Source organism: Drosophila navojoa, chromosome 5, assembly GCF_054131105.1.
Source record: "Drosophila navojoa isolate 15081-1374.11 chromosome 5, UAZ_NAV_1.0, whole genome shotgun sequence".
Lineage (NCBI taxonomy): Eukaryota > Metazoa > Arthropoda > Insecta > Diptera > Drosophilidae > Drosophila > Drosophila navojoa.
In genome coordinates, this window is record NC_142893.1 from 16,934,641 (window position 1) to 16,953,233 (window position 18,593).

The 18,593-nt window shown below is 42.1% G+C and overlaps 9 protein-coding genes across 11 annotated transcripts; 4 read left to right on the top strand and 5 right to left on the bottom strand.

Annotated features, from left to right (window-relative positions):
* Positions 1-443: 443 nt before the first annotated feature.
* On the top strand, positions 444-4,772 carry LOC108652826 (carboxylesterase 1C). The gene is made up of 4 exons (XM_030388047.2): positions 444-1,015; positions 1,821-2,072; positions 2,139-2,231; positions 2,382-4,772. The coding sequence occupies exons 2-4, from the start codon at positions 1,965-1,967 to the stop codon at positions 4,257-4,259; spliced, it is 2,079 nt and encodes a 692-aa protein (XP_030243907.1). The 5' UTR covers positions 444-1,015; positions 1,821-1,964; the 3' UTR covers positions 4,260-4,772.
* Positions 4,773-4,881: 109 nt separating this feature from the next.
* Polr1A (RNA polymerase I subunit RpI1) lies at positions 4,882-10,549 on the top strand. Its single transcript, XM_089262264.1, has 10 exons — positions 4,882-5,323; positions 5,374-5,740; positions 5,806-7,174; positions 7,236-7,729; positions 7,791-8,076; positions 8,138-9,065; positions 9,136-9,340; positions 9,396-9,525; positions 9,594-9,693; positions 9,757-10,549. Exons 1-10 carry the CDS (start codon positions 4,981-4,983, stop codon positions 10,482-10,484), a joined length of 4,950 nt encoding a protein of 1,649 aa, XP_089118390.1. The 5' UTR covers positions 4,882-4,980; the 3' UTR covers positions 10,485-10,549.
* A 30-nt stretch (positions 10,550-10,579) lies between these two features.
* Positions 10,580-11,437, top strand: Blos1 (biogenesis of lysosome-related organelles complex 1 subunit 1). The gene is made up of 2 exons (XM_030388052.2): positions 10,580-10,816; positions 10,921-11,437. The coding sequence occupies exons 1-2, from the start codon at positions 10,683-10,685 to the stop codon at positions 11,210-11,212; spliced, it is 426 nt and encodes a 141-aa protein (XP_030243912.1). The 5' UTR covers positions 10,580-10,682; the 3' UTR covers positions 11,213-11,437.
* tra2 (transformer 2) lies at positions 11,424-13,862 on the bottom strand. Of its 3 annotated transcripts, none has more exons than XM_030388061.2 (8): positions 13,711-13,862; positions 13,551-13,627; positions 13,420-13,482; positions 12,849-13,002; positions 12,656-12,772; positions 12,110-12,285; positions 11,867-12,054; positions 11,424-11,811 (listed from the first exon to the last, which is right to left on the bottom strand). In XM_030388061.2, exons 1-8 carry the CDS (start codon positions 13,711-13,713, stop codon positions 11,786-11,788), a joined length of 804 nt encoding a protein of 267 aa, XP_030243921.1. In that variant the 5' UTR covers positions 13,714-13,862; the 3' UTR covers positions 11,424-11,785. The 3 variants fall into 3 exon arrangements, with proteins under 3 accessions (XP_030243921.1, XP_030243920.1, XP_030243922.2); XM_030388060.2 differs by having other exon boundaries at positions 12,656-12,784; XM_030388062.2 differs by lacking the exons at positions 13,420-13,482; positions 13,551-13,627; positions 13,711-13,862 and having other exon boundaries at positions 12,656-12,784; positions 12,849-13,218.
* A 189-nt stretch (positions 13,863-14,051) lies between these two features.
* On the bottom strand, positions 14,052-14,853 carry LOC115564123 (uncharacterized). The gene is made up of 2 exons (XM_030388065.2): positions 14,655-14,853; positions 14,052-14,597 (listed from the first exon to the last, which is right to left on the bottom strand). Exons 1-2 carry the CDS (start codon positions 14,665-14,667, stop codon positions 14,131-14,133), a joined length of 480 nt encoding a protein of 159 aa, XP_030243925.1. The 5' UTR covers positions 14,668-14,853; the 3' UTR covers positions 14,052-14,130.
* Positions 14,854-15,215: 362 nt separating this feature from the next.
* LOC149091118 (uncharacterized) lies at positions 15,216-16,018 on the bottom strand. The gene is made up of 2 exons (XM_089262265.1): positions 15,802-16,018; positions 15,216-15,740 (listed from the first exon to the last, which is right to left on the bottom strand). The coding sequence occupies exons 1-2, from the start codon at positions 15,812-15,814 to the stop codon at positions 15,274-15,276; spliced, it is 480 nt and encodes a 159-aa protein (XP_089118391.1). The 5' UTR covers positions 15,815-16,018; the 3' UTR covers positions 15,216-15,273.
* Positions 16,019-16,254: 236 nt separating this feature from the next.
* On the bottom strand, positions 16,255-16,986 carry LOC108652989 (uncharacterized). Its single transcript, XM_030388064.2, has 2 exons — positions 16,809-16,986; positions 16,255-16,749 (listed from the first exon to the last, which is right to left on the bottom strand). Exons 1-2 carry the CDS (start codon positions 16,819-16,821, stop codon positions 16,283-16,285), a joined length of 480 nt encoding a protein of 159 aa, XP_030243924.2. The 5' UTR covers positions 16,822-16,986; the 3' UTR covers positions 16,255-16,282.
* Positions 16,987-17,007: 21 nt separating this feature from the next.
* Positions 17,008-17,813, top strand: mRpL41 (mitochondrial ribosomal protein L41). Its single transcript, XM_018106895.3, has one exon. It carries the CDS (start codon positions 17,119-17,121, stop codon positions 17,617-17,619), a length of 501 nt encoding a protein of 166 aa, XP_017962384.1. The 5' UTR covers positions 17,008-17,118; the 3' UTR covers positions 17,620-17,813.
* Positions 17,077-18,499, bottom strand: LOC149091119 (uncharacterized). Its single transcript, XM_018106894.3, has 2 exons — positions 17,802-18,499; positions 17,077-17,745 (listed from the first exon to the last, which is right to left on the bottom strand). Exons 1-2 carry the CDS (start codon positions 18,423-18,425, stop codon positions 17,665-17,667), a joined length of 705 nt encoding a protein of 234 aa, XP_017962383.1. The 5' UTR covers positions 18,426-18,499; the 3' UTR covers positions 17,077-17,664.
* Positions 18,500-18,593: the final 94 nt, after the last annotated feature.

An 18,593-nucleotide genomic window follows, 5' to 3' on the forward strand; every position in this document is an offset into this window, starting at 1 on the left:
ACAGCAGCTTTTGCTGCCAAACGAAATGAACAATCTGGCCAACTTTATTTGATTTTGGCCAATTCAAATGGCTCTCGAATATTTAGTCAAACAAAACTGTGTGAATTAAAGATTAATTGAGGGCGTATGCGAGTGTGTGTGTACATGTTACCTATGTTCTTTCTTCAACAACATTTTGCGTGTGTTTTTTAATTCATAGTAATAAATAGCCCGTAGCCCACAGAGAGACTGACCCATTGACCAAGCGAGGCCATCAATGCAATTTAAAATAATCGAAAGCTATGCCAACGTTTAACAGTCATAAATTGATTAGGCGACAGCGAAAGAGATAGAGAGAGGGAGTGAGAGAGACAGCCAGAGAGAGAGAAGAGTTGTAGAGCGAGGCAAACTGAAGCAAATGGCAATTTAAATTAACGAAAAATAGCTTCTGCTCTGGCAGCCTCTGCTCTGCTTCGTGTTTTCACGCCGCGTCTGGAAATTGATCTCGAAAAAAAAAACTAATTAAATGCATAACTGTGCGTGAGCCAATGGAAGCACAAGTTGCTATGACAACATAGATGTTAATTATGACCCAGCGCTGTCGATCTCCAACTCCGACGTTGACCGGAACTGCGCTTCGACTAACAGAGCCAGCAAAAAAGAAGAAGAAGACAAAAATCCACCACCAGAGTGAGAGAGCAGCAGCTGCTGTTCACATTGGTCCGGAATTAAGCCAACATTATGGTACATTATCTGCTGCAAGCCCAAAGCTCCGATAGCTCCATTTAACAACAAACATAGACGTAAAGTTCTCTCTCTCTCTCTTTCTCTCTCTCTGTCGCAGTCTGTGAAGCGTACGAATATTTATATTCTGCACGGCAGCAGCAGCAGCGACGGCAGCGGCAGCAGCAGTCAAATTAAAACTCAATAAAAAATTTTAAAATTTATAAAAAACAATATAATCACAACGAGGGCTGCCAGAAAAGTTGGAAATTGTGATAGCAGACTAACAAAGGAATATCCGAAATATATATAGGTAAATATTAGATATATTGTTCATACATACATACATATATTATATTTCCTATATGCATAATAGTTTTTGGAATGTTATCAATCTATATTTTATTTTTCAATGTTAAATTGTTAATATTAATGAAATTCTGTAAGTTCCTTAGACACAGGGTGCGAGCAACAGGAATTATCATTCTAATTTACTGATGGGAATATAATATATACATACATATACATTGCTCCATTTATTTATATATATTTTTATATGTTTTTATGTTTATAGTCATCGCTATACACACATCATATCCAGCGGTTTCTTGATGACTCGCTGTTATAATGTGACATGACTCTTGAAGTAGTATATTCATTTCTTTTCTTATATACTTAAATATATATATGTATATTGCGAAAGTTTGGAAGTAACCCACCCGTGATAATTTTACAAAACACACTCCAATGGGAGAACATTTAACAATTGATGTTGTTTTGAGTTCAAAGTTATGGGCTTCAGTTCCATTCTGCATGGGAGTTGCCCTGGCTAAAGCCTATAACAACACATAATTCACCAAATACACACATACATGTGCTATCCACACATGTACATGTATTCATGTATTTGGACAACAATCAACCCTGTAAACCTACCTGTTGTTTGGCGTTGTGGTGTCGCTGGCTGTGTTGATCTCCTGAATGCATGAATGATTCCCGAGCAGAGCAGAGCAACCGCATTAACAATAATGACACCAGAAAACAATTGAAATAATTCTAGCATAAACTTTTAGCCAACGTTTGCCAACAACGGGTACAATACTTTTATTTTTTTTTAGTTTTCGTTACACCGTCAAGGAGTCTATTTGGAAAATTGCAGCGGAGAAAAAAAATTCGGAAAAAAATCAGCAAAATTCCGCAAAAATAGTCCAAGAGTAAATGCTTCCTAATATGTGTTAGAGAGTGAGAGAGGCCTTCCAAAGATGCAACTATTTCGACTTTTCCATTGGCTGCTGTTTACTTGGCTCAGCTTGTGGGGCTGCGGGGCCCAACAGACGCATATTAAACTGGAGCAGGGCGATCTGATTGGTGTGAGTATTCAATTAATATTCGAATATGTACATATGTATGTAGTTGAACTTTTACTTCTCTTTCAGCTGAAAGTTTTTCCAGACGGAGCACGGAGTGCTGTCTATGCATTTCTGGGAATACCCTATGCACAGCCGGCTTTGGGATCGCTACGATTTGCGGTAGGTGAAACTTATGGCACTAACTGTATTTTAACAGTGATATCGTATGTAATTGCAGCAGATCCTTTAACAGACTGTTAAGTAGAATAATCGATATCGATCAACAATAACTATAATCTCTAAAATTTCAAATATTGCTCTTTCATTTAGCCCGCCAAGTCGCATAATGGGTGGAACCGGACGCTTCAAGCCACAGCGATGCAGCCCATTTGTCCGCAATTATCAAATACGATTTATGACGAGAGCGCCGATGGCAGCATATCTCGTGCTGCAAGCAACAGCGAGGACTGTCTCTATCTAAACATCTGGACACCTGAGTCGGGCTTGCGCTATGGAAAATTGCCAATGCTGGTCATAATTAGCGGAGAGGATTTCGCCTATGACTGGCCGCGTAATCGCATAAACGGCATGGATTTCGCCGCCGCCGAGGGCATTGTTGTGGTCAGCGTGCAGTATCGCAACAATATTTATGGGTGGTTGGGACTGGGTCAGGATCATCGCCAGCTGCCGGGCAACTATGGATTGAGTGATGTTCAAATGGCGCTGCGTTGGCTACAACGCAATGCGGTCAGCTTTGGAGCCAATGCCGATCAATTAACGCTGCTCGGCCATGGTAGCGGAGCTACTTTGGCATTAGCCATCGCTTTACAGCCTGCTCCTGATGGTGCTTCGTTGTTCAAGCAACTGATTCTGATGTCCCCGGGGCCAGTGCTGTACGCCTTGGGTGCTGGCCATCAGGAACGCATTGTGGCCACGGGTCGCACTCTCGTACATAAGCTCGGCTGTCAGTTTGAAGAGGCCCAGCACCGTCAGCTGCTGAGCTGCCTACGCCGCAAGAGCTCCGAGGATTTACTGCGTGCCTATGAAAGCGTTTATAATCACGGCAATGCCAGCATGCAGCTAGGCGTTCAGCTGCCCCATTCTGATGATTTGGAACAGCGCTTGGCTAATGTGTCTCTGCCACCTATGCTTCTGGGCATTGGCTCCAATGAGGGCGCCTTCATGCAGGATTACTGGCTGGATGTGGCACGCGATGGCCAGCAGGCCCTGCACAGCTATATCAATGCAACGCTGCTGCCAAATGTCCTTCGCTCTATGAATCCACACCTGGAGGCGGGTGCGAGCGACACTCAACTGGCAGCCATTCGTTGGCGTTACTATAGCGACGATGCCTCGGTCACTCAGCTGCTGTGGGGCATGCAGCGGCTGCTGTCCGAGGCGCTCTATGAGACGCCCTTCCTGCGCCTGCTGCAGCTACTCAACAATAGCAGCAGCGTCGGCTATGCCTATGTCTTCGACCAGTCCCATGCCCATGCGATGGACATGCGTGGCAGACAGAATCTGTTTGGCGGCGCCTCGCACAGCGCCGACCTGCCGCTCCTGCTCGGTCCTAGCTTATTCCAGCAGATTGCGCGTCGCCGTTTTAGTGCCGAGGAGGAGCAGCTGTGCCGCAAGCTGCGCGACTCCTTTGCCAACTTTGTCAAAGGCGGTAATCCCACACCCGGACGCATTTACGATGCCTGGCAGCCGTACACACAGCAACGTCCCTTTATCTATGCCCTGGGTGAGCGGACCAAGAGCTTAGAGCTGCCAACCAGCGAGGATGAGGCCGCCATTGAAGATCTACTAAGCGGTAAACAGCAAATCGGGATCGGCACAGATCGCAGCTTGTCCAGGACAAACCGACATGACAACTATCGGCAGGGCAATGTCAACTCGTATGTGACCAACAACCAGCTAGATTCCGGTTACGGCAATCACTTGCGACGCGTTTATGGCTTTTGGCAGGTGCTATTGCCTTCCACTCAGGATGGTGAACTCCGCGATGGCAGCGGCGGTGTCTTGACACAGCGTGTAAAGCTCTTGGAGGCCAGTGCAGATGCGGCACGCTATCGCCAAGGATTTTATGCCATGCTGGGACTGGTGTGCCTTCTCCTTGGCTGCCTCGGCTTGTGTGTCTATCTGCTGCGGCGCGAGTTGCCGCTCAGCAGACGCATCTCATCAGGAGAGCCTTCTTATGGTTTATGACAAAAGTGGTTTCGTTGGACGACCATCTTTGGACGCAAGGCCCAGCATGGGACTGGCACGAGCGTGGCCAATGTCGAGTCTTGGCGCAAAGGTGGTCGGACAGCGAAACAAGAGCGAGAACGAGAGCGAGTGCGAGAACCAGCACCGAGTAACCGGATGCGACGTCCAAGACAGTTGCAACCGTACGATGATCCATCAGCGGGTAACAAGGCTACAAACATTGCCCGAGTTACCGGAATTGGAACAGGAGGTAGAGCAAGAGATGGCTGCGGCGACGGAGCAACAGCAAATGGAGATGAGGCAACTGTTGCGGAACTCATGGACACTGTCCGCAACAAATACGAGCAAAATATGGCTATTAAGAACTGGCAATACCAGTTGACTTGTGATAAGTTTTAAGCATAACCAAAGAATCTTTTTGAAGTGAAACGTTTCGAATATGTTTAAGTATTTACTTATTTACATTATTATTTCTTTGAATAAAAATAAAAATTGAGCAATTTCGATTTTAAATTGGCGCGCACTTGCTGTGCATAACAGCCCCGTCTTGCTGATGAGTCTTTGTTTTGACTATTATTTGTATCGATATATCGAAACAGTGTCGTATCGATGTGTTCGTTACTTTCATCGCTACACTCGGTGTTGTCTTCAAATACACGTGCTGAACGCTGCTGGTTGAAGGAATCTATTTTCTGTAAATTTAAGAGAAAACTGCCTTAAAATGGGTGCAAGAAGACCGCCAGAAGTGCACATGTTTCCTTCGGACCTGGAGTTCGCTGTGTTCACACCCGAGGAGATACGGAAATTGAGCGTGGTTAAAATAATCACTGGCCTCCTATTCGATGGACTGGGACATCCAATACCCGGTGGCCTATACGACATACGATTGGGCTCCTATGGCCGCTGCATGGATCCCTGCGGCACATGTTTAAAAATGCAAGATTGTCCCGGCCACATGGGTCACATTGAACTGGGCTCACTGGTTTACAATCCGTTCTTCATTAAACTGGTGCAGCGTTTATTATGCATCTTCTGTCTGCACTGTCACAAGCTGCAAATGAGAGGTGAGTGGTAAGGGAGTAGTAAAATGGATTTACTAATTTGATTTCCCTAGATCATGAAAGCGAGATTATCATGCTTCAGTTGCGGCTGATTGACGCTGGCTATATTATTGAAGCGCAAGAACTGGAACTATTTAAATCAGAAGTTGTTTGCCAAAACACAGATGAGATGGTGAAACTGGACAACGGCGATGCCGTACATCCGCGCATCGCAGCGGTCAAGGAGCTGTTGGCCAAGAATGTGAGCAATGCCACCAATACTACCAAAACAAGCTGCTCCCTGCGCACAGCCATTACGCATGCTGCTCTGCAACGTGGCTCCAGCAAAAAGTGCCGGCACTGCAACAAGTCCATGCGCTTTGTGCGCTATTTGCATCGCCGTCTTGTCTACTATGTGACTATTGCTGATATGAAGGAGCGGTGAGTTGGTGGTTGTAATTACTAATTGGTAGACATTGTATAATTCGATTCTTTTCATATCACAGGATAGGCGATGTGCCCGAGAGCAGTGGCCAGAACAAGGTTATATTTGCGGATGAATGCCGTCGCTATCTGCGAAAGATCTATGAAAACTATCCGGAATTGCTTAAGCTGCTCGTACCGGTGCTAAACCTGAACAGGAGCGACTCAAGCCCCAGTGATGATTACTCGCCCGTTGACATATTTTTCATGGATACGATACCAGTTACACCGCCGCGTGTCCGTCCAATGAACGTCATTAACGACATGTTAAAGGGGAATCCGCAGACGAGCATCTATGTAAACATAATCCAGAACAATCATGTCCTCAATGTGATTCTCAAGTTTATGAAGGGACAGCAGGACAAATTGAGTGCCGAAGCTAAAGCAGCCTATCAAAACATGCGCGGCGCTAACGATCACGAGAAGCTCTATAATGCATGGCTTTCGTTGCAGAGCTCGGTGGATGTGTTGCTCGACGTCAACATGTCGCGCGACATCAAGTCCGCCGAGGGCCTTAAGCAAGTGCTAGAAAAGAAGGAGGGTCTCATACGTAAGCATATGATGGGTAAGCGCGTCAATTACGCCGCACGTACCGTCATCACGCCCGATCCAAATATCGATGTGGATGAGATCGGTATACCGGACATATTTGCGCGTAAGCTCTCCTATCCGGTGCCGGTTACCGAATGGAATGTTATTGAGTTGCGCAAAATGGTGATGAATGGACCAGATGTTCATCCGGGCGCCAACTACATACAAGACAGCAAGGGCTTGACCACCTACATACCCGCCGACAATGCGGCAAAGCGCGCCAGCATGGCTAAACTGTTGCTGTCTAATCCCAAGGATGGCGTGAAGATTGTCCATCGCCACGTCCTAAATGGTGACGTGCTGCTGCTCAATCGTCAGCCTTCGCTGCACAAGCCATCAATTATGGCGCATAAGGCCCGCATATTGCATGGCGAGAAGACTTTTCGCCTTCACTACTCCAATTGTAAGGCCTACAATGCTGATTTCGATGGTGACGAGATGAATGCGCACTATCCCCAAAGCGAAGTAGCCCGCGCTGAAGCCTACAACCTTGTGAACGTGGCCAGCAACTACCTGGTGCCCAAGGACGGCACTCCACTAGGAGGCCTTATTCAGGATCAGGTTATTTCAGGCGTGAAACTGTCCATACGCGGTCGCTTCTTCAACCGTGAAGATTATCAGCAGTTGGTCTTCCAGGGCCTGTCGCATGTTAAGGGCGATGTCAAGTTACTGCCACCGGCTATATTGAAGCCTGCCGTATTGTGGTCTGGAAAGCAAGTGCTTTCAACCATAATCATTAATCTGATACCGGATGGATATGAGCGCATCAACTTGGATTCCTTTGCCAAAATCGGCGGCAAGGTAAGTTATGGTAGCTCAGAGTATCTCATAACCAATTTACAAACCCATTTACTTCTTGCAGAACTGGAAGGTGGCCAGGTCGCGAAGGCCTTTGTGTGGCTCCACTCCGCAGGAGCAAGAGTTAAGTGAGAGTCAAGTGCAAATTCGAAACGGCGAACTTCTTGTGGGCGTGCTCGACAAGCAGCAGTATGGCGCTACCACATTTGGTCTGATCCACTGCATGTACGAGCTGTATGGCGGTGACGTGTCCACGCGTCTGCTCACCGCCTTCACAAAGGTGTTCACCTTCTTCCTGCAGCTCGAGGGCTTCACGTTGGGCGTCAAAGATATTTTGGTAACTGAAGAGGCTGATCGCAAGCGTCGCAAGATCATCAACGAGTGCCGCGATGTGGGCAATAGCGCTGTTGCTGCTGCCCTGGAGTTGGACGATGTGCCGCCGCACGATGAGCTGGCCGAACAAATGGAGGCTGCATATGTCAAGGATGCGAAATTCCGAGTTCTGCTCGATCGCAAATACAAATCTATGTTAGATGGCTACACAAATGACATTAACAAGTGAGTTGGCAATCTACCATATATATATACCAAAGCTATCATATTTTGTTTAATTTTTTAGAGCTTGTCTGCCTGGAGGGCTCATCAGCAAGTTTCCATCAAACAATCTGCAACTGATGGTTCTATCGGGCGCGAAAGGATCAATGGTTAACACCATGCAAATCTCTTGCCTGCTAGGTCAAATAGAGTTGGAAGGTAAACGACCTCCGTTGATGATTTCTGGCAAATCTCTGCCCAGTTTTACCTCATTTGAGACATCGCCGAAATCGGGCGGATTTATTGATGGCCGCTTTATGACAGGAATACAGCCGCAGGACTTTTTCTTTCACTGCATGGCTGGTCGTGAAGTAAGTTTATAATTTTGATATGAGAGCTTGTTCAATAACACATCATTCTCTTCAAAAACAGGGTCTCATCGATACAGCTGTGAAAACATCCCGTTCCGGTTATCTGCAGCGCTGTTTAATCAAGCACCTGGAGGGGTTGAGCGTACATTATGATCTGACTGTGCGCGATAGTGACAACAGTGTGGTGCAGTTTCTATACGGCGAGGATGGTTTGGACATACTAAAGGCCAAGTTCTTTAACGGAGAGTTCTGCGCTGACTTCCTTACACAAAACGCTAAGGCCGTGTTGCGGCCCAGCCAGCTGCAGCTGATGAAGGATGAAGAGTGCCTCGCCAAAGTGAAGCGGCACGAGAAGCACATTAGAAGCTGGCAGAAGAAGAAGCCAGCCAAATTGTATGCGGCATTCACTCACTTTTCGAAGGAGCTTCGTAACGATGTGGAAGTTGACCGACCGAATGAGATAAATACCAAGACGGGACGCAGGCGGTTTGACGAAGGGCTGCTTAAACTGTGGAAGAAGGCGGATCCTGAAGACAAGGCTCTGTATCGCAAGAAGTATGCACGCTGTCCCGATCCTACAGTTGCCGTTTACAAACAAGACAATTACTATGGATCAGTTTCGGAGCGCACGCGTCAGTTAATCGACGAGTATGCAACCAAGCATCCAAAACAAAAGCATATCATTTCTGACATTATGCACATGAAGACCATAAAGGCGCTAGCGTCGCCAGGCGAACCGGTGGGTCTGATTGCAGCTCAGTCGATTGGCGAGCCGTCCACCCAGATGACATTGAATACTTTCCATTTTGCTGGCCGTGGTGAAATGAACGTCACTCTGGGTATACCGCGCCTTCGCGAAATTCTAATGTTGGCCTCCTCAAATATCAAGACCCCTTCAATGGATATACCAATCAAGCCGGGGCAGCAACTCAATGCAGAGAAACTGCGCATTTCGCTCAACTGTGTGACTCTAGCCAGTCTGCTGGAATGTAAGTTTTATCAAAAAAAAATTGAACAAGTGATCTCACGATATAAATATGCTGTCCTATCACCATATAGCCGTGCACATTAACACAAGCCTGACCCTGGAGCCCGAACGAGCATATGTCTACGACTTGCACTTTAAATTCCTCCCACGCGAGATGTACAAGGAGGATTTCTGCGTTAGGCCTAAGCGTATTATCAAATACATGCATCAGACGTTCTTCAAGCAGCTCATTCGTGCTATTCTGAAGGTCTCCAATGCCAAGAAGACTTCAAAAATGTAAGTCAGTATTTGATTTTCTGCAAACTCATAACTAACTTTAAAATTTTCACAGCGTGGTGGTAGATGAGAAGAAGGAGGGTGGCAACAGACAGGACGAGGACAATGATCAAGAGTTGGATGTTGCTGATGATGTTGGTGCACAGAGAGTAGCAGACAATGATGACGATTCTTCGGATGATGGAGTGAGTACAAAAAATGTTATTGTAAATGCAAATAGAATTTAATATTGTAACCAATTTATCTGTGTTAGGGTGACGATGATGCAACTGGTATTAAGCTTAAGCAGCGTAAGACCGACGAAAATGACTATGACGATCCGGATGATGTCGAAGAAATTATAGATGCCAATGGTAAATATAGTTTATTCATTTTAAAATACCTTCAATTATGTATGTGTTATATTAATTTTGTAGATGACGAGGACGAGCACGATGAAGAGGATGGAGACGGAAATGAACAAGCAAATGAAGAAAATAATGAAGTCGATGACAAGTCGGTGGAAAAGCTACTTAGCAATCAAATGGTACAGGATTATACCTACGACAAAGATCAGCATCTTTGGTGCCGAGTAAAGCTTAACCTCAGTGTGCGCTACCAGAAGCCTGATCTGACGTCTATTATACGCGAATTGGCCGCTAAGAGTATTGTACATCAGGTGCCGCATATAAAGCGCGCTATCATCTACAAGGGCAACGACGATGAGCAACTGTTGAAAACCGATGGCATTAACATTGGTGAAATGTTCCAGCACAACAAAATCTTGGATCTTAATCGTTTGTATTCCAACGATATTCATGCTATAGCACGCACATATGGCATCGAAGCTGCAACCCAGGTCATTGTCAAAGAAGTTAGCAATGTGTTCAAGGTTTATGGAATTACGGTCGATCGCAGGCATTTGTCACTGATCGCCGACTATATGACCTTTGATGGCACTTTCCAGCCGCTCTCACGTAGAGGCATGGAACACTCTTCATCGCCGCTACAGCAAATGTCCTTTGAGTCGAGCTTGCAGTTCCTGCGCAGCGCAGCTGGCTTTGGTCGCCCTGACGAGCTAAATTCACCGTCGAGTCGTCTAATGGTTGGCTTACCTGTGCGAAACGGCACTGGTGCCTTTGAATTGTTAACCAGAATATGCTAATTGTAAATGAACATTTGTTTAAATAAATACTGGTTCCATTATTAAGCCAATAATCGATACTTTTAGCTGTAATGTATTTTTAATCGATAGATTTGCGAACAGCTGATTTTATAGGAAATATTGACATCTCTGTCAGCTAGCAAAACAACTTGTTTTTCAGAATATAGAATTGTAGCAAAATCGAAATTCTAGTACAAGATGTTAAGTTCAATGGTTAAAGAGCACCATTCTAAACAATCAAAGCACAAGCAGGAGCAAGAAGTGCGTCGCAAAGAGGCCATAGAAGCTTCCAACGAACTAACCCAGGCACTAGTGGACCATCTGAATGTGGGGTAAGAGAGCTTTGCAGAAAATGACTTATATTATACTCATATTGTAAGAGAGCTTTGCAGAAAATTACTTATATTATACTCACATTGTACTTATTATAAAATAGAGTGGCGCAAGCATACTTAAATCAAAAGCGCTTAGATGTGGAAGCCAAACAGTTGCATGTGGGTGCTACCAACTTTGCCAAACAAACGCATCAATGGCTGCAATTAATTGACAACTTTAGTAGCGCTCTGAAAGAACTTGGAGATGTGGAGAACTGGGCGCGAAGCATTGAAGGAGATATGCAAGTTATACAGCAAACTTTGGAGCTGGCATATAAGACGTCTCGAGCAACGCAGGCCACAACTGGGACTGCAGCGACGTCAGCTGCAGGAGCAGCAGCAGCGAATCCATGATTTATGTTTTCCTAGATGACAAATATGAGTCGTCATATAAAGGCAAACGTGAACCGATTTTCTTATTTTTTTTTGTTTAATTTATTGTATAATTACCATAAAAATATTAACAGTGTATGAAAACGGCGTGTGGTTGCCAACAAATGCATTTAAATACAAATTGCACACGTGCAGCACATTTAACATGTAATTCAATTTACATTAAAAAGTATTTCGTTAGTGTGATTAGTTTATTGTTATCAATTTACGCAGTTGCTTTTAAAATACATATCACAATGTGTTTTACGCGTGTTAAGTTTTGAGGATGGAACGCGTAGTATACACGGATGCTTTCTATGTGGTGACAACGTTCTACAAAACGTAGCAGGATGCAGCGATATGGACAAACTATCAACTAATTGTGATTAGGCGGGATGGAAACTATATAATAATAATTATACAGGTGATACTGCCAAACGAATTTTGGGACAAGTGTAGGGATTTAATAACAAAATATTCAGTCTATATCCTCGTGCTGGGCCCTTGCATTTGCTGTGCTTGTGATCTTGTCACCAGCACACAATCATTGGCACATTAGTAACGCGAATGGACGCGAGCAGCTGCAAAGACATTAGGTAATTTTTTTGTTATACTTAAAATCATCTACCAACTTACGCTTGCGGGGAGAGCGCGAACGTGAGTAGCTGTGAGTGCGACTGCGACTACGTTCGTAGCGATGACGGCTGCGATACTTGCGACGATTTGATGGCGATACTGACGATGACCCTTCGCGAAGGCGACGACGAGGACGATAGCTATCTCGATTGCCATATTCACGGTCACGAGAACGTCTCACCAGTGGGCTGCTTACAAAGATCAAGTAATGACAATTACACCTTGATATATGCATATACAAACCGTGATGGACGTCCCATGTACACACCAGGTGTAGGAGTGTGTGGACGTTGTGTTATCGAATAGTCGACGCGTATACGGCGGCCATCCACATCCATTCCGGTACATGCATCCTTAGCAACACGTGCGTCACCGAGATTCTCAAAGTAAATGAAGCAAAAGCCACGTGAACGATGAGTCTGTAATAGTTGTAATGTAAGCAATCAAATGTAAATATTTCGTCTCTACATTATATATTATATACATATTATATTCATCTTCAAATTTTATTACTAGTTGGAGAGTCCAATATTAGCCGATTTTTAAACTTATGAACATATTGTATTAATAATTAATACAAAGATTAATAAAGATTAAAACTTAAATATGGCTGTTACAACAAGCCTTTAGTGAATTGCTAGTAACTCACATAGCAAACACTCATTATTGCTGTACTTATATATGATATAGCCAAGAAAGAAGGCACTTGGAAAAGGCTAAATTCCAAGTTGTCCACAGACAGATTATGGCATTTTTCTAAATTAGTTTAGACTTAACAATTTAACATACTTGAGCATCAATAACCATCTGAATACGTTGAATGGGTCCAAATTTATTAAACAATTCGCGCACCTTCTGCTCGGTGGTGTTCGTATTTAGGCCAAAAACTCCAATGCAGCGGCTAGCCTGTGGATGATCCTGTGACAGGATGTTGCCATGAACGCTTAACATCAGAAACTGATTTAAGATTGGTGCAACTTACGCGTGCCTGACGCATGCGCTGACGATCGCGAGATGTCCGCCTTGAATAATGACGCACAGGCGAATCTGACCCAGAGCGTGAGCGCCGACGATGTTGAGAATTCGATTTTGAATTGTAGTTGTGATGACGACTCTCATAGACTTCACCGTCCGACCTTGAATGGGAATAGGTTAGATTTTCAGTTGCTGGCAGTGCATCTTGATTGTAAAAATGTGTGATTCGGATTTCGACACTTGACTAATTGAGAATTGAGCTGCTTTAAGATTTGTATATGATTCACCACATTGCATTTCAGAAACAGACTTGCTTTCTCTTCTATCAGCATTGGGAATGCGCTGTTCTGAAATGTAAACAGTTTGTTTTATCTTTTTCTTACATTTTGAAATGAATTATTTATATTTTTTTTATTTTTTTTTTTTTGGCAAAAACTGAGGAAAGAACCTTCTCACTTGAAAGGCTAAACCAAATGAAAGATTTCTGTTGACAGTTTAATATGTAGCCAAAATATTTCGCCTGCTGAGATGCTCCTGTCAATCTTCACTCGATACTCAATTTCTCATTCGATACTCACCGAAGCTGACGGGAACGAGAACTGTCCGAGGACGCCGACGAAGAAGAGTATGAATTGCTAGAACTGAAAGACATTTGTCATGTTTGACTGTATGCAATATTACACATACATATGCTGCTTAACGCGCATACCTGTAACCGCATTTGTGCTTATCAATCCGATGTAAATGTAAACAATCCTTTGCCCTCACGTTCACGAGCCCTGTGGACTATTGTACGTACAAACATGTAGCGTATGTCGGGAACATTTTTAGTTAGATCCGTAAAGTGGGACATTTGTATCCATGCTTACCATCTTATTAGGCGTGAAAATATTGAAATTAACCAATACGTTTTATTATTATTATAGTTTATCCGCTTCGAATTCAATGTCGACTAGCAAGGCACGCAGAACTCATGCAGGGCTGCAATATTTTCGATATCGATATTCAAAAAATTAATACAAAGAATGATTTACACAGTTTGTGGTATTTTTCCTTGCATTTGATTGTCTCAACCAATAACATACAATGTTCTAAATAATATATTTAAAGTTGTAGACAATATGTTATAATTATTAACATAATATACAATAAATTTAATATATTCATAACAGGCTCTTTTTTATATGACTACGTAAATAGGGTAACTAATAGTTGGAAAATTTGTTAATTTTATTGTACATTATATATGAATCACAGAATATGTAAATATTAAGATATTATACACCTAATTATGAGTGGTATTTAATAAACGAATCGTGTGTCATGCAAATGTAGTTGTAGAGCATTTTTCTCTCATCATTATACAATTCAGTTATCATTTTAAGCATACGATCGTCGTTGTAAGGACTTTTTGGTGGAGCCTCCAAAATATTGCCTTTCACATACCATTTCTTATCTTGAAAATGTCTTTTTACTCTGTCACGTAATCCTACGCCACTGAACGTTGGTTTCCGAAATATTTCACACATATTCTTTTTGCCGTATTTATGGAAAATACGATTAAGGGTTTCATCGACCTCTGGCTGTTTGGAATAATAAATGTACCACAATTTGCGGTCAGGTGAACGCACATCAGTAAGACTTAGTACCCCAAAATACTCAATATTTGAGGGATCACATTTGGATGTCTCTTCAGTTGGCGTGACGTAGAACAAGCGGTGTAAGTATTTCTCAAACTCATCATCAAAATTAGCAACTGAAAAATAAATTGTATTTATATTCTAGAGTCTATTTTTTTTTTTTTTCTATTTACCATTTGACGCCATTATTTACGTTGGCAGGGAACTAAACTATGTATGTTTCTCGTTCGATACTCAAATTGGACTTATTTGATTTTTATCTTGCTGGAGCTTAAATAGCCAATGTCGTCATTTCAATTTATGTGAAATATTTGGAAAGCTTCGACTTGAATGTTTGTTCATGTTGGCCAAAAGCTGCTACTAAATCGGTATCGATACGCGGTAGCGGTGCCAGACTGCGCTAGAATTATTTTGAGCTTAAATCTAATTGTGATTTCGTAAACAAAACAATAAATTATAAAATTTTGTATCTTTAATAGAATATATTTATTTGCTCAGGATAGACAGGCTCTTGATTTTTAACTATAACAGCTTTTGGCATTTGCACTAATATATAATAGGCAGTTAAGACTCTCCAAGATGTATCAATTTATTAGAAATGTGAAGCAGCTGATTAAATTATTGTAGCCGGTTAATACCTTTATCAATTTCTTAAGTGAACATTTGACAAGTATAGAAGCTTTTACTTTTATTTCCTTAATACTTAATTTTCTTAAATAGATCAATAACAAGAGATTGTACACATATGAATCACAGATTTTTCAAATAATAAGATACCAAATATGTACCCCATTAAGAGAAGTACTTCCGCATTTCATTATGTCTTATACATAAGAAGTTATAAAGCATTCTACGTTCTTCATGGTGCAGCTCTGTTATTATTTTTATCATTTGATCGCTATTGAAGGAGCTCTTCGCGGGAGCCTCTAGTAAATTGCCTTTCACATGCCACTTTCTATCTTGAAAATAAGATTTTACTCTGGCACGCAATGCAACTCCACTAAACGTATGCTTCCGAAATATTTCACACATATTCTTTTTGCCGTATTTATGGAAAATACGATTAAGGGTTTCATCGACTTCTGGTTGTTTGGAATAATAGATATACCACAATTTCCGCTCCGGAGATCGGATGTCAGTTAGACTTAGGACTCCAAAATATTCAACAACTGATTCATCACATTTGGACTCCACATCACGTGGCTTAATATGGAACATCTGATGCAAATATTTCTCAAACTCTTCATCAAAATCAATATCTGAAAAGTAAATCATGCCTTGATTGAATCAGTTTATTTTTGTTGATTTGTTTATAATTACCATTTGACGCCATTATTTGTTAATCGCTGTTTCTCGTCTGATATGTGAAAAGAGTGCAGTTATTAGACGGTTAGCTGGCCTATGCCCAAGTAGCTAAGTAGTCATTGCAATTTATATAAAAACTTGGAAAGCTTCGACTCCAATGTGAATTTCATAAATTTTGTTGGTCGAAAGCTGCCAGCGATCTAGTATCGATACTCAACTCGTCTAGGTGTTGCCAGACTGCATAGGAAAATTTGTTTATCTTGAAAATAATGGCAGAATGCGAATTCCTAAAACTATTAAACAAAATCAGCTTAAAAAAAAAGAAAAAACAATTTACATCCTGCAAAACAAGAGGGATAAATTTAAACCAATCATAAATATATAATTTATTTTTATTATTAAAAAAAAATTTAACAGGATATACAATTTGTTATTTTAAATGTAACTATAAAAATCACAGATTTATAAAATAAAAAGATTCAAAATTGGAATCCCATTAATAAAAGTAACTTCTGACTCCATTATGTTTCATACACAAGAAGCTATAAAGCATTCTACGTTCCTCATGGTGCAGTTCTGTCATTGTTTTAATCATTTGATCGTTGTTGAAGGAGCTTTTCGCTGGAGCCTCTAGCAAATTGCCTTTCACATGCCATTTCTTATCATCAAAGTACGCTTTTACTCTGGCACGCAATGCAACTCCACTAAATGTGTGTTTCCTAAAAATTTCACACATATTTTTTTTGCCGTATTTGTGAAAAATACGATTTAGGGTTTCATCGACTTCTGGTTGCTTGGAATAATAGATGTACCACAATTTTCGTTCCGGAGCTCGGAGGTCTGTTAAACGTAGAACTCCAAAATACTCTAGTACTGACGCATCACATTTAATATCTTCACTTGGGGTGATGCAGAATATTTTACGCCAATATGCCTCAAATTCCTCATCGAATGTCTTACTGACTGAAACAGATAGTACACAATAATTAGATAGTATTGGATGACTGCATTTACTTCTTTACCTTCAGACGTCATTATTTTTGTGAAAGAAAGATATGGCTTCTATTCCGGTGCGTGTATGATACTTATTTGAAATCTTTTTGACTTATTTGAAGTAATTTATATTAAATACGCAGAAAGCTTAATTTAAATAATATTTCACAATTATACTAACTCGAAGAGTACTAAGCTGAAGCGCTGCCAGACTTCATACGTATCGTTGCCTAAACAGACGCTGCCAGATTTCGCTAGATTGGCTGCTCGAAGGAAAACAGCTGTTTTTCCTGCAACTTGGTCAATTTGTTATTTAACCAGCAGATTTTAATATAAGAAATGCAAAACTGTATTAAACTTTTGTCGCTTTCAGTAAAGTGCAATGTACGAGCTATCAGTACTACTGCGCCTGTGGCTGGCAAACGCAATTTCCGCAAATTCAATGTGTACAGCAAGCGTGGAACACGTGTGGTAAAGGAAGCGCAACGGACCATGGCCAATCCACCGGTTCCAATACAGAAACGAGGAGTTCGAGATACAGGCATCACTATAAATGGTCAATATGTGGAAATACCTGAGAAAATACCCGAAATCATTGTGCCAGATCTAACTGGCTGTAAGCTAAAGCCATATGTGTCGTACAAAGCACCCGAAGTAGTTCAATCTGAATTCACCAGCTTGGATCTCTTCAACGCTGTCTATTCGGAAAAGATCATGGCCGACTACAAAGCTGGTAAGCTGGAAGCGGATGGTAGTTCAAAGGAACCGTCAGAAAATGAACAACTAACACCAGAGGTAGCTCTGATGCGAGCCCGTAAAACTGGCAGTGATATTTTTTAGGACATTTGTAATATTTTATTGTTTATTAATTGTTAACGTTCGCTCTTATTGCTCCATATACTTTTGACGGTAATGGTAAAGTTTGCGGAGCCACTTCTCTGCCTTTAGTTCTGTATCGCCCAAAAACTGAAAACACATTTGTAAAGTATAGGAAACGAAAATAAATCTAAAAAAAAACTCACATTGGGATGAAATATGTCGTCTTCTTTTGCGGGCACAGCGTCACTTGGCTTGGGTACGATGATAGTTTCCTTATTTAAGTCAATAATTACTTTGTCCTTTTCCTGTGGCTCTCGGTCGCGTGCGCTGAAGAAGGCACTTGGCTTGAATGTATCTTCTTCGATGGTTTCCAGAGCCTTTTGTACTTTGGCATCCAATAAGTCAATGCCTTTGACAGCTGCCGTGGAGGTGGTGGCCGGGCGTATGGAATTGTCAGAGCTGGGTGCTCGAGTTTTGCGCTGTGATACGGATCTAGATTTCGATTTTCGAGTATCGTTGTCCCTACCCTTACTGTGTCGACTTCGAGAGCTACTGCGGGAACTGTGAGGAGTCGTGCTACGCGATGAGCTGCGGCTGCTGCTGCGACTGCGTCTGTAATACTTCTTAGATTTTTTGGACTTTTTCTTCTTTGATTTAGATCTATTTCTATTGCTGCGAGAAGGAGATTTAGATTTGGAGCGGTACCGTTCTCTATCTCGTTCGCGGTTCCTGTCCCGCTCGCGTTCTCGTTCCCTATCCCTATCCCGATCGCGGTCACGTTCACGATCTCTTTCCCGCTCTCGGTCACGCTCGCGTCTTTCCCGCATTTTATATTTACTTTTGAATGCGGCTTGTTTGTTGTCTTAATAAACAATTCTATACAAAACTGTCAGATAACAGCGACACAGGGTGATACTAATGTTTTTAACATATAAAACGATACAAATGTTAAATTTATCTATATATGTTCGTATAAAAAATCGACACCAGTTATT

Coding starts and splice junctions, on each gene's coding strand:
- LOC108652826 (XM_030388047.2), top strand. CDS start 1,965: ATGCAACTATTTCGACTTTTCCATTGGCTGCTGTTTACTTGGCTCAGC. Junction 2,073..2,138: donor AGCAGGGCGATCTGATTGGT/GTGAGTATTCAA, acceptor CTTCTCTTTCAG/CTGAAAGTTTTTCCAGACGG. Junction 2,232..2,381: donor TGGGATCGCTACGATTTGCG/GTAGGTGAAACT, acceptor TCTTTCATTTAG/CCCGCCAAGTCGCATAATGG.
- Polr1A (XM_089262264.1), top strand. CDS start 4,981: ATGGGTGCAAGAAGACCGCCAGAAGTGCACATGTTTCCTTCGGACCTG. Junction 9,341..9,395: donor GCCAAGAAGACTTCAAAAAT/GTAAGTCAGTAT, acceptor AAATTTTCACAG/CGTGGTGGTAGATGAGAAGA. Junction 9,526..9,593: donor ACGATTCTTCGGATGATGGA/GTGAGTACAAAA, acceptor TATCTGTGTTAG/GGTGACGATGATGCAACTGG.
- Blos1 (XM_030388052.2), top strand. CDS start 10,683: ATGTTAAGTTCAATGGTTAAAGAGCACCATTCTAAACAATCAAAGCAC. Junction 10,817..10,920: donor GTGGACCATCTGAATGTGGG/GTAAGAGAGCTT, acceptor ATTATAAAATAG/AGTGGCGCAAGCATACTTAA.
- tra2 (XM_030388060.2), bottom strand. Junction 13,003..13,419: donor TCTCGTTCCCGTCAGCTTCG/GTGAGTATCGAA, acceptor TTCCCATTCAAG/GTCGGACGGTGAAGTCTATG. Junction 12,286..12,655: donor AGATGGTTATTGATGCTCAA/GTATGTTAAATT, acceptor CAACTATTACAG/ACTCATCGTTCACGTGGCTT.
- mRpL41 (XM_018106895.3), top strand. CDS start 17,119: ATGCAAAACTGTATTAAACTTTTGTCGCTTTCAGTAAAGTGCAATGTA.
- LOC149091119 (XM_018106894.3), bottom strand. CDS start 18,425: ATGCGGGAAAGACGCGAGCGTGACCGAGAGCGGGAAAGAGATCGTGAA. Junction 17,746..17,801: donor ACGACATATTTCATCCCAAT/GTGAGTTTTTTT, acceptor ATGTGTTTTCAG/TTTTTGGGCGATACAGAACT.